The sequence below is a fragment of the Culex pipiens genome, chromosome 2 (assembly GCF_016801865.2).
Source record: "Culex pipiens pallens isolate TS chromosome 2, TS_CPP_V2, whole genome shotgun sequence".
Classification (NCBI taxonomy): Eukaryota; Metazoa; Arthropoda; class Insecta; order Diptera; family Culicidae; genus Culex; species Culex pipiens.
In genome coordinates, this window is record NC_068938.1 from 75234144 (window position 1) to 75247457 (window position 13314).

A 13314-nucleotide genomic window follows, 5' to 3' on the forward strand; every position below is an offset into this window, starting at 1 on the left:
ACCGAACTAAGACAATTTTTGCTTCCGCTTCCGCTTTTGGGAATTCGGGAAATATTTTTTTTTTTCGAGAAAATCCCGGGAATTCCGATTTTTTTCCCGGGCGGGATGCTCTAATTAATTAGGAATAAACTGATTTAGTGCATGAAATCAATGTGCTGTATCAGTGTGATATATATTTTTAAGCTGGAATAAATCATTAAAATACTCCAGCTAACTAATGCAAAGTAACTTTAAAAAGTGTCAACATAAAGTTGATGAGCGTGTTCCTGCTGACAGTCCATTCTAATGTCTAAGCCCGACATAAAATGCACTGAATCTTCCCGTTCTTCCACCGGATTGTGGCTGACTGCAAGAGACATCTCTAGACCTCCCCCCAAAAACCGCCACCGGGCAGCTGTGCCACTTTGTTGAATGCTGCGCTGTGAGCGTCGAGAAATAATTAGCCAACGCCGAAAGGGGAGAGGATTAGAGGTGAGATTACATTAAGTTTAATCGCATTAGTCTGCAAGATAACAAGATAACACACGTAATCGTTAACGATGCCGTTTAGTTTATTCCTCCCACGTGTTGTAGTTCGAGGGCGGTGTGAGGGAGGTTAGTTTGTTGTTGTTTGGTCGTTGTTGTTTTGCCAAACTGGACAGGACGAGCAAGTTTTGCTGCCATCTCCTCTTCCACGAGAGGAGTTGAAAGGACGAACAAAGTGCTGCCTGGATGTGATAAGTGAGGTGTGCTGGCAGTAACACACCTGGTTCGGTGGATTAGTCGTGTTGGGGTTGAGAATTTAATCACTGGGAAAATTGACTTCACTTAACACGGGACGGGGTTGTTGTTTACTTTGGCACCTTTCTTTATTACATGGAAGCTGTTCACAGGTTCATTTCATACATTGGGGTCCCTTTGACACCCAGTCCGGTCACCTTGAAGGTGGCACCTGCCGGAGCGAGTTGCGGATCTATGACCTGCTTGCGGGCGGTTGTAACGTACAGCTCGTCTAGGTTTGGTCCCCCGAAGGCAACGGATGTGACCTGTTTCGCTGGAATCAGGATCTCCTGCTCGACTTTCCCTCTGAAAGATGATGGGATATTTTCAGGTTTGACCTTAATATTTTTTTTTTTGGATTACTTTGGATTGATCTTAAGAACTTTGGATCCATGAAACACGGCCACGTACAAATTTCCCTTTTCGTCGATGGTCATTCCGTCCGGGAAGGGAACCGGTTTCTTACCATTATCTTTGAAGTCGTATAGTACTTGTCCGTTGCCTGTAAGCAGAATCATTACTCAAAGTTATATAGGATATACCACATCAATACGTACTGACATTCTCATCCTTGTCCACATCAAACACTCTAACTTCGTACGCCGCAGAGTCCACGTAGTAGAACTTCTTCGTCTTATCGTTCCAAGCCAGTCCATTCGAGATGAAAACATCTCCAAACTGCTTAACAAAGCTCATCTTGTCTGCCTCGAATCGATAAAAGCTGCCAGTACAAATCTCAAAGCATTTCTCGTCCGTTGTCATCGTCCCAGCGTACAGTCGTCCCCTGGAATCAACCTTCCCATCGTTCCACCGGTTACCAGACTCCTGTCCGGCAAGATCCGCGATGACCTTCACGATGTGCGCCTTCGCTGAGAGTCCATCCCAGCTGATCAGCACCAGCCTGGTTCCATCACCAACCACAAACTCACTGCTTCGTCCCTTGACCGGAACGATGAACGACGTGCTCGAGCAGCCATCTGAAGGGAAAACCCCATCAATATCAACCAACTCTTCACTATTTCAAAGAACTCCTACCAACAGAAGCACTGTAGACCTTGTTCTGCTTGTGGTCCAGCCGGTGGATGGTCGCCTCCGTCAAACTCACGTAGTACAAACTCTGCCGCGCGGCGTCCCAATGGGGTGCCTCGCCCAGCTCCAGCTGACCGCCGGGAATCTCCTGCACCTTGTAGCTAGACATTCTGGCTGAACAATAACTGATGAACTGAGCTTAGGGCCGATAAGGTTCCTTTTATCAGATCGATCCGATCAGTGCGGCGCGAGCCGCCAGATTGATAATGATGAGTAAATGTTTGCTTAAAGTGTGAACATGCCGTTTGTATTTGTTTATTAAATTGTGCTAATATTTGCACTTTATTGGCAGGCAAATGTCACTGGAACTGTATCAGCACAGTTCATCGGCAATCAGAGGCCAAAAACTAATAAATAAATGCAATTGTTTTGATTGTGCAATGTGAGCTACTGGCTCGAATAGCTTGTAGGGGAAATATACCCATTTTCAGCCTAATAAGCGGTCGTGTTTGAATGATTCTGGATAATCTGGAGTGTTCCTTGAAATTTACTAAAACTAAGTACACCAACGAGTAGAGCAACTTTTTGTGAACATTTTTGTTTATTTTAACTTTTACTCAAAGTTATTCTATTCCTTTTACAAGCATTTAAAAAAAATCCCAAATGTATTCTAATCAGACGAGAATGCATTGGGCCACGCCCATTTTTCTTTTTTCAGCTTAGTTCTTTTTTCTTCCAGCGCTCTTTTTGGTCTGCTTAGTGCTGCCAATTGTGTTGAAATTTTAAGCGAACACTCACGAAAAGTACAATATTTATATAAAATTTCCTGGCATCGCTGGCTCACTCCAACAGGCGCTGCAGCTGGTGTTGGTGGCCACCCTTTGTTCTTTAATCGCCTTCACTTCTCGCTCGGTTTTCTTCAGCCTTCGATTGGAATAGGTCGTCAAAATTGAAACGTCAAAAGACTTGGCGCGTTTGTTTTTTCATGGCGCTTGCTAATTATTTACATGTTTCGGGATTATTTTTCAAGTGAGTGACTAACTAATGTTCAAAAGAGCATGATGCCTGTAGTTGGAAGCAATTTCATATCTTAAGCGCTTTGAAATCGTTAGCGCAAGTGAAAAGATATTGATGGCGACTTTCGTTAAGCAGTTATGCTCTCATCTTGCGTGTGGATGTGTGTGCCAACAAAATGATGAGAAATGATCTCGCAAAATAGAAATTATGATCAAAAGTGCATTAAATTTGATCTTTTTGGCCAGTAAGTGGCATATATTTGCGTGCTTACTCGATGCGGTGATGTTGCAGGTAAGTTTATAGCGAAGCACGCTTCATATGACGAAGATATGGATGAATATGTTTGATTATAAAGGGTATATTTCCCCTATTTAGACAGTGTGAGTTCAGTATCTGTGAAAAAAAAAAACTATTCTAGCTTGGGCACTCTCTGGAAAGTGCATGTCAGAAATAAATTCGCTCACCAAGTTGGTCTTGGCGGTCTCTTTTGCAAGATTACCCTCAGCTCTAGGCGTTCGAAAGAATGAAAGGTGAGTCTATTCAAAACACTTTAACATCCTATACTTCTTCCACTCCGGGATTCATAATCACGACCTTTTATTGTGACGACTCTAACGTGTGGAATGACCTAAAATCTAACCTCTAAATTAAGCCGGGACCGATATTGACCGAGTTGACGTCCTCCCTCTTCCAATGGAAGGCGTGATCAGATAAATCTTGTCTCAAAAATGCCAACCGGGGTCGACTGGGATTGAACTCAATCGACCTGCACACTGTTCGGAATGACAATATTAAGTGTTTACTCCATTATATGACGTCCAAGCCAGGTGGTGTATTCTAGAGGTGGGCAAAACCGCTCTTTTTTGGAAGCCGCTCATTTTCGTTCGCGCATTGAAAAGAGCCGCTCTTTTGAACGGCTCTTTCGCTATTTTCCAAAATTTTGATAAAAATGTTATTTTGAAAAATGATGTGATTCTCAAAGTTATTTTACATTGAACTTATATAAATAATTTGAAAAAAAAATCCGGAACCAAGAAGATGTCCTTGAAAACCAAAGGTCTTGGCGATCTCTTTGTCAAGACTTCTACTCGAACCTAACTTTCAAGCATAAATCTAGGATATTGGAGAAATTGGTATTAATTTTGAAATTGCGTTTGTTTTTGCTAAAATTGAATATTGCTGACATTTTAATTGGAGAAAATATTCTGCGCACTCTTTTTTGCATTCTGATTTAATCGATAAAGTCTATAAACGTCTATAATGTACGGTCAGTTGTACAATGATAAGTTATTACATTTTGTTTAGAAAATCAACTACTTTTGGAATTTCAAAGAAAAGTAGGAAACTGAAAATGAGTTTGAAAATTTTTATGTGGTGTTTGGCAGCAATGCTTTAATTGCCCAGGTATTTAAAAACGTGGGTTTTATAGTAAACCTAGATGGTTGGGTATCAAAAGATCGGAAATTTTATGCCCTTTCCGATGCCACATAAGTTGACCTGTGAATTGTGGACCGGTTCGGATGCCGGCAAATTTTCCGACGGCGTAATTCCGGGTTGGTACGAAATTCCAACGAAAAATCTCTTCTAGCGATACTAATACCCCCAAAACGGTGTTATACCCACTTCAAAATGTTTATTTAGCAATTCTATGGTAATATATTGACATTTAGTTGAATTGAAAGTTTGCAAAATTAAGTTTAGATAAGTTTCATATAGAATTTCCAGAGTTATATAAACTTTATATTCAATCTAAATTATTTTTTTAATCAGTCAAGGATGCCTATTTGGAGTTGGGAGACTGGATTTATGGTGATTTTTCAACAATTAACTTTATTTATGTAAATTTTTCGAAAGGTGAACAAACTGGTTTTGCACCTTTTTTGATTTCTGTAATAGTATTTGTTATATAACTTTTGATAGAAATCATCTTTTCATTAGCTTTTAAAGCAACATGTTCGGCATGAGTTTCTGAACAAAACGTGGTACTAGGTTTCTGTCAAACTTTAAATTGTTTACATGTTTCATCACAAAATGTGCATAGTGCCCAAGGGGTGTAAATACTTTTTTTACATGCTGTACCTTATGATTACGCATGAGACCGTTGAATCCACAGCATCTCCTTCAAGCATCACGTGATTAATATTTTTTTGGGTTAGTAGGATAAGGTATTGGCTTTTCGATGCCTCTCGAGCTACGATGTTATGGGGAGGACTTTCACAACAGACCCGTCGACGAGCCTTTCGAGCAACGATGCTATGGGAGGGCCTTTCTGTTTAACACACAAAATCACTCACACACAGTTATTTTGCTCCACTTTTATCTCGACGATCCAAAATGTCAGCGCGTTTTTCGATCATTATATAGAAATGGATTTTTCACCGTAAAAAATAAAACCTTATTCGAAAAATGAAAACACAATTAACCCGACGCCGTGCCTTCCAATCAACGTTGATATAGAAAGGGTTTTGAAAATCACAAAACAATTAATTAAGATTACAGAAGCACATAAAACACAAATTACTCAACGAAGATGATGCTCAAGACACAAATCATTCAGTAAGGCAAGCTCGTGACCTCGTCGCAGCACACAAATCACGACAAAAAAAGTGAAACAAAAGACACACGGCTGTTATGAGGCGTTTTTTAAAGTGCATTTAAAAACCTGTTAAACAATAGAAATACATTAATAAAGTTTATATTAATGTTAGAAGTGAATAACTATGTGTATCTGTATAGTCAAAGCAACAAAGAAATGTTATAAGTTAGTTAATTACAGGACGAAAACTGGGCCTTATATCTTTTCATAAATATTTCGTATACAATAAAGTTAATCCCATGATTTCCGCATAGAAACTTAATCGTTTGAACAAATCAAAAAAAATATAAACCCAAAAATATCAAGTAGCGTGCATTAATTAAATTCGTTTGCAACATTGTAACGTGCCCACAGGGGGCCATCACATCGGCTGGGCAACATACCGAGTTACATCGGTGTAATGGGATGATCCCGGGGTGTCCAAATAAAAACGGGAGGACGGGACGGAACCATCCACTGCAGCAATAGTGAAATACTGTTTACAGAAAGATGCACACACCATACACACATGTATGCCCTTCGGAAAGGGACCCCCAGGTCAGAACCAAAGCCAGCGGAATCTGCCAAAAATTTCCGTCAGAATGCGCATTCATGGAATCCCCTCCCCGGGAGTGGACTCACTCAGGACTCTCCGGGTTCGGGCCATGTAAAATAATATATTATTAACTTCTGTCCGTTTTACAACATAATCCTTTGGGCATGCACAGGGGGCAGTAGCTGAGGGTTGATAAGGTTGCCGTGTGGCAGAATTCTGGATTTGGAAATGACAATATATTTGTAAGGATTCAGTATTATCAATATGCATAATATCAAACACTTTCACCCGGTAAAAATATCTATTCTCTTAAATTTCTTAAATTATTTAGCACAAAAGCTTGATAAAATGATAGAACTGATACATTCACATGAATTACAGTTTGTACATAATTTCTCGTGTTCCTAGCTACCTCTCTGGCTTGCTACAACACTAGACAGGGATGGGCCTGGCCAGATTCCATCCGTCCATCCTTCCCCCCGACGTTACAATGGTCCTCGGGTCACGGCGCCTCGTGGTCCGCAATCATCACCAAATCGGCAACGCGCCGGATGCTGGTCCCATTTTTGGACAACCCCTTCATCCCCTCTGCCTCCCCTCCCCCAGGACAATGAATGATGCCATATGAACTCGCAGCCTGTGCCTCTGGCGAGCGGGGATTATTTCAAACTCTTTCCATAAAGAATAAATCACGGCGCAACATAAATTGTTGCATAAATTCTGCCAAGGATTCGCGCAAAGGGGCTGGACATGCTCAAATAATTATGAGCATCTCTCGCCAAAAGCCTCGAAGGATGTGCCGGGAGTTTTTTTTCTTGCTGCACTCCCATCTCAAAGTCCCTCGAATTTATTGCATCGCCGGAAGCTGCCGCTGCCTTAAAACAGAGGCGCACTCCTCGCCAAGAAGCAGTTCATAAATCTTTGCAACTTCTATCTGATGTGATTAACCCATCAGTGAACTTCCCCCGTCGGACTCCCGTTTTCAGTGCTCCAAATTTGCATCTCCACCAGGGAGTTGCCCACCACACCCGGAGTGACCACACACACAACCAGGTAAAGAACCAACTCTCGCTTTTCGGTTGGCTTTTTTTTGGGAAACCAGTTTTCATTAGGCAAAAACCACCCCCGGGCAATGAATCATACGGTGCTGTTGCTGGGATGACCCTGGGAGAGTATCACCGGACACCGCGGCGTGTGTGGGAATGACCATTACAACTGTGGAGGATATTTTTGGCCTCATTCCGCAGCCAAACCTCCATTTGTGGACCGCTTCCGGCCAGCAAAAGCCGAACTTCCTGCTACAATTTATGTGAATTTATCATTCTCGAGGAGGTGGCACAAAGTACACATACCTACTGGCACCCACTTCCTCAACCGGGGACCGCTGAGGAATCGCTGGCCGACTAGTGTTGCCATACCTATGGTCGTGGGTTTGAATAAAACAAACTTTTAGACCGATTTTTATTTAATGTGATAAAATAAAACAAAAGCAATTTTTAAAATCAAAAAATGTTTTGGAAATTCTAAGCATAAGCATAGGTGCCCACCCGCAGTTGCTACTCCGTTATTGACCAGGACCTCCAGAAGTTACATCCACGAGCCGTGGAAGATGAGTGGGTGCTATCTTTCCTCGCTTCGCAACTTCTCAAAGGCCCCTATCATGCTGATCAATACCGGCGCCGGCCAAGACCAGTGGTAGAGTCACGGGGAAGTGGATGGGAATGTTAGTCCGATACTTGAGTGATAGAGACCGCCCAATCGACTGCATCTCCGACAAAGTATCACATGAGTTTTGAGGGGTTAGTAGATGGGTATGAGGTCAGGATTCACGAGTGGCAGTGATGTGACCAAGAGCATTTTGTTTATAGGTTGAAAATTTTAAATCTTAGGCAGCCGGCTGCGGAAAGATAGATAATTGATTATTTAAAAAGTTTTTTTTCGAACGCGTGCCAGCCGAGCAGTAGTGCTATGGGCTGGACTTATCAGTATATTTTTACTGTTTTTACAATTTAGATAACGCGAGCAAATTTCAAAAATAGTAAATAAATGACGCTTTACTTTTGATAAAATCGATAGTTTGATGAGAAGCACACAAACAGCGACAGAAAAGAAAAGAAAATGAGCATGCAAAAACAAGACAGCGCGCCCCCGTGGTCAGCGCACTAATCCAAAAAATGTTTTGGAAATTCTCCACCAAAACCGGAATTTGATTTTATTTATATTTTATAATTAGGCTCAAACTTTGTGGGGGCTTTCCCTATGACCAAAGAAGCCATTATGTGTCATTGGTGAACCCATACCAGTTTCCTTAAATTTTTTCAGCTGTTTAAACATAAATGGTACGTAAATATTCAAAAATCTGTAACATATGAAGGAATTTTCTGACACCAATCTGACACTTGCAGGTATTGATTAGGACTAATCAAAAGAAAAAAGGTACACGGAATGATGATGTTTTTTTATTACCTTTTTTCACTACACCCAAAGGAAAAATATATCTCAAAATCTGCAACAGTGGATTTGCTGTCACATTTTATAAAATTTTTTTGCTGCAAGCCCGTAGATCATTTTTGCCCGCGTGTAAACATGTCAGCGATTTGCAGTTCTCACCAACACATATAATGCTGGCCCGTCCCTGAGCAACACTCCAAAGAGAAGAATATGTTGGTGCTCTTTCACTCACATTTCATCAAGCGTCCATGGCGCGGTGGTAGCGTGTCGGATCAATTACTAAGAAGTTGGTGGTTGAATCCTCGTTCTGTTAAGGTTTTTTTTTGTGAAATACAACCAAAAATCCGTCAGTAATGTCGAAAATTGTCGGTAACGGGCAAAACTGTCATACCCTTATATCGCAAAAAATGCATGAGGACAGTTTTCATGCAGATTCTGATATACTTTCATGCAGCCATGCATCACAATCATGCGTCCGCCGTTTGGGTGTAATATTCAAATCAAACTCAACCCACTTTAACGATACAACTTTACGCAGTATGCGCATTATAATCTTAATAGAGTTTCTAAAATATTTGCATTTTTAATATATTTTTACTATAAAGTTGATGCATTCATAAAATCCTATATCAGTGTTGTCAGATCGTACATGTTTAAGACTGTATGGAAAGGTGTTGAAATATCATCATGATCTTGGATAAAAAATAACTTTATTTTTACTAAAACATAAAAATATACTTTAAATAACGTCATGATTCGAAATCCGGACAATTAGTAGCAAATTATTTTTTTTATAGCTGACAGAAAATCATTTAATAAGTTGTAAATGTAGAAATATCACAAGATTTAGTATAATCAGTTAGTTTTAAGTGGCATGCAAAAGGCATGCAAAATATGTCTTTCCTAATAATTATTCATCAGATTTTTGAATTTAAAATGATTTGTTGTGCTTCGAATCCCGGACACTGATAAAAGCTGATTCGAAATCCGGACACTTTTGCTTCGAATTCCGGACACTCGATTTTGCTTATGAATCGCACAAATTTGGACTGAAATATTAGTGAATGGCATTCTTTAAGTACTAAATAAGCTGTTAACATAAAAACAATCGATATTTTATAAAAAAATTTTAGAATTTAAGGAAATCAAAACCATGATTTTCTGCTTTGCCTTTCCGATGCTTCAGATGCTTATGAAATATTTAAGTGAAATCTTTCACATTTTAGGTAAAAGTAAATTTTATTTCATTTTATTTTATTGTTTTGGCATTAACTGTAGTGTTCAAACATTTTAAGCGAAAGTTGATGTTAGAATTCATCAAATAACACAGTTTTGACATTCATAACGCGAACTTATACCCAAATAATTGATAAAATAAGATGAGGTGTCCGGGTTTCGAAGCGTCCGGGAATTCGAATCATGATGTTATTGAGACGGTCATTATTGTGCTCAGTTTTTCTAGCTCGAATATTCAACATTATAAATACAAAAGAAATTTCACACATCGTGAAAAAGGATAAGCAACTTAATTGGCATCACCAATTTATAAAGTTATCCCAATTCAAAAACGTTTTGAATTTTTCTGCTCTTTTTATTCATGAAAGATTAAATAAAAGATAAATCAGAAGTTTATTTTTTATCTGCTTAGTCTTAGGTGCTTAACTTGACATCTACCGAAGTGAACAAAAGAATGGATCCAGAGAGTATTTTTATAACTGCTAGACATCGCAAAATCATTGTGATCTTGTTGTATGGAGCGAAAAAGAAGTGTAATAAATACATATTTTTTAATTTGTATCAATTTTTCCTTTTAATGTTCATTGAACTGTGTACTATCTTGGTTTCGTCAAACTGCTTTTTTTGTAGGTTTTGAGAATATCGGTAATATTTTTGTTTTGTTTTTTTTTTTTGAATTTTTGGAAGCAAAAGTGAATTTTTCTTTGAAAAACACACTTGTAAAAAACATGAATAAGGATAAGCTGCTTTATCATGGTCCATAAAATTGGAATTTACTAAAACAAAACTTTTTACATCAAACTCAATTTTAAGAAAGTATTTTTGAAAAAGGATTTCACGGAATCAAACTAATTATACAGCAATTCTCCACGAAAACAGCATGATTCGAAAAAAAAGTTCTCCGATCGGGTTCAACATTTTTCTGGGGGATCCTTGGCCGAAATAATTCGACCCGTAATTTTTTGATTGGCCATTAGGGTGACCTACGCCGTGTTAGGGTGGTTCGAAAAATTGCAATTTTCGTCGATTTTCGCAAAAACCACTTTTTTCAAAAAATCATATCTCCGCGCCATTTCATCCGATTTTAGCTGTCCTAGACGCAAAAGAAAGGTGATTAGTTTGGCTATTTTGGAAAAATAGTAAGAAGTTTCAAAAATCTAGCATAACATTTGAAAAGGTTGAATGAAAACATAAAATGCTGTTTTGAAGGTATCGGGACCAAAGAGCCTATGTCTGAAAATATTTTTATCGGATTCCTCGGAAAATTTCACATAGCATATCAAAAAATGGTGAAGTTATGTTTTCGATACTCTGAGATACGATTTTTTGAAAATAAAAACTGGGGTTTTCGACGCGCCACGCGCAAAAATGGAAAAATGACGAAAACGGGAAAAAATCAACTTTTTTCACTAAAACTGCGATACCTTAAAAATTTCAGCGAAGACCTACACATGTTAAAATACCAAAATTTTCGTTATTAAAAGACGCAACTTTTGGTACCATAACATCTATAGGTCATCGTTGAAATTTTAAAATTATCGCAGTTTTAGTGAAAAAAGTCGATTTTTTCCCGTTTTCGTCATTTTCCCATTTTTGCGCATGGCGCGTCGAAAAATTCAGTTTTTATTTTCAAAAAATCGTATCTCAGAGTATCGAAAACATAACTTCACCATTTTTTAATATGTTATGTGAAATTTTTCGAGGAATCCGATAAAAATATTTTCAGACATAGGCTCTTTGGTCCCGAGACCTTCAAAACAGCATTTTAAGTTTTCATACGACCTTTTCAAATGTTAGGCTAGATTTTTGAAACTTCTTACTATTTTTCCCAAATAGCCCAACTAATAACCTTTCTTTTGCGTCAAGGACAGCTAAAAACGGATGAAATGGGGCGGAGATATGACTTTTTGAAAAAAGTGGTTTTTGCGAAAATCGACGAAAATTTGCAATTTTTCGAACCACCCTAACACGGCGTAGGTCACCCTAATGGCCAAACAAAAAAATACGGGTCTAATTATTTCGGCCAAGGATCCCCCAGAAAAAAATTTAGCTCGATCGGAGAACTTTTTTTTCGAATCATGCTGTTTTCGTGGAGAATTGCTGTATATATTCATGTCATATTATTTTTTAAATTATTTAAAGAAAATTGTTATTTAAGTGATAATTTAAAGTCTGAGCTACAATGTAATGAAAGTTGGAAGCATGATTCTAGTTTTCAATCAAAAATTTTAGATTCGAGCCCAACAGTTAAAATGTTATTTTTTACTTTTCGCAAATATGAGGCTTGATTGGGAATGTTTGAGCAAAATTTGATTAGGTCAAATAATGTTATTGTAAAGGTTCGGTTGATATGGTAATTTTAGGTTTCTGAGTATTATAATTATATTGTTTTTTTTTAATGGCAACTTTTTTTTGTAAGCATATTTTGAAGTTCTGGTTATGGAATTAGAATTGTATTAATATTTAGAGAATTGATAAAATGAAAGTCATGAAAATAAAATAAAAATACACAATATTGTTGCAACGGATTTAACAAAAACACTTCGTGTATTTTTTACATTTTCTATATACGGTTTTGTTCGAACGCGAATCAGTTCAATACGGAGCGTCGGAACGAGGTGCTCTTTGTTGCGTTGGGTTCGTATAACTCAAAGGAAGGTTCTTACGACAAAAATTGACAACTTTGGCCATTCTGGAACCGATTCCGGAAATCTGCAGATTGTATGGGAAAAGTTACGTAAAACCAAATTTTGATCAGAGGAGGACGAATAAGCAAACAAGTTAAAAACGTCAAGAAACCAAAAAAGGACAGGACGAAGTTTGCCGGGAAAAGCTTGTTTTTTTGAATAAATATTTACTTTTAAAGAAAGAAAGTCAAATGGGAAGCTGATTCAAAAACATTATTTCATTTATCTCAATTCTTGCAAAAGCTGATTGATAAAAGTTTTAAAAATACGAGTATTCCCGAATCACTAATACTTTGAGGTTTAATTAAAATTGGGTGTACAAATGCTTTTCATCGAAAGTTTGAATTAAGTGTTTCAGTGGTTCTCCATTGTTGTCTTTAAAAATAAAAATAAAATGGACTATGAGATATCAACAAATGATTCAGGTTCATTTCGTTTCATATGAAATAAAAAAAAATAATTTAATAAATCATTAAATTTTACCACTGCATTGATGACATCACTGCCCTCCTCTGAGACATTCCCCTGCCACTGCTAACTACCGGTCAACTTTGGGCGTACGAGACGCGACGGGCGTCCGGTGGACTTCCAGTCCAGGCAGCATCACCGTTCCGTGGGTCAGCCGACGGTGGTGTCGGCGGCGGAAACCCCCAGATGAAGAGTCTATTTTCCATATTTGCTGGCCCGGCGTGTGCGGCCGGAACTCATTTGTACGAAGCCCCCTGGGAGGATTCTTATGATAAACGAGCGTGGAAAAAAAAGAGAGGGAAAATTTTCAGGGTAGTGAGGAGAGTTGTTCACCTGACTTTGGTCAGTAGCGTAATACATTGAGCCACCCCCTCCGGAAGGATTCTGGATGAGTTAAGGGGACGACGACGATGGCCATGAACCAGGTGGGACCTCGGGAGTTGTGTTGGTTTCGGTTCTTGCGAGAGCGACCACCGGAGGACACGGCTTTTTATCACTCCTGGATACTTTGCGGGACTAAAATATACTGCAAAACT

General features: G+C 38.7%; 1 protein-coding gene across 1 annotated transcript; it reads right to left on the reverse strand.

Moving 5' to 3' along the window:
* Window positions 1-823: 823 nt before the first annotated feature.
* LOC120421116 (regucalcin-like) lies at window positions 824-1988 on the reverse strand. Its single transcript, XM_039584275.2, has 4 exons — window positions 1795-1988; window positions 1317-1736; window positions 1123-1261; window positions 824-1065 (listed from the first exon to the last, which is right to left on the reverse strand). The coding sequence occupies exons 1-4, from the start codon at window positions 1955-1957 to the stop codon at window positions 867-869; spliced, it is 921 nt and encodes a 306-aa protein (XP_039440209.1). The 5' UTR covers window positions 1958-1988; the 3' UTR covers window positions 824-866.
* Between the last annotated feature and the right edge of the window lie 11326 nt (window positions 1989-13314).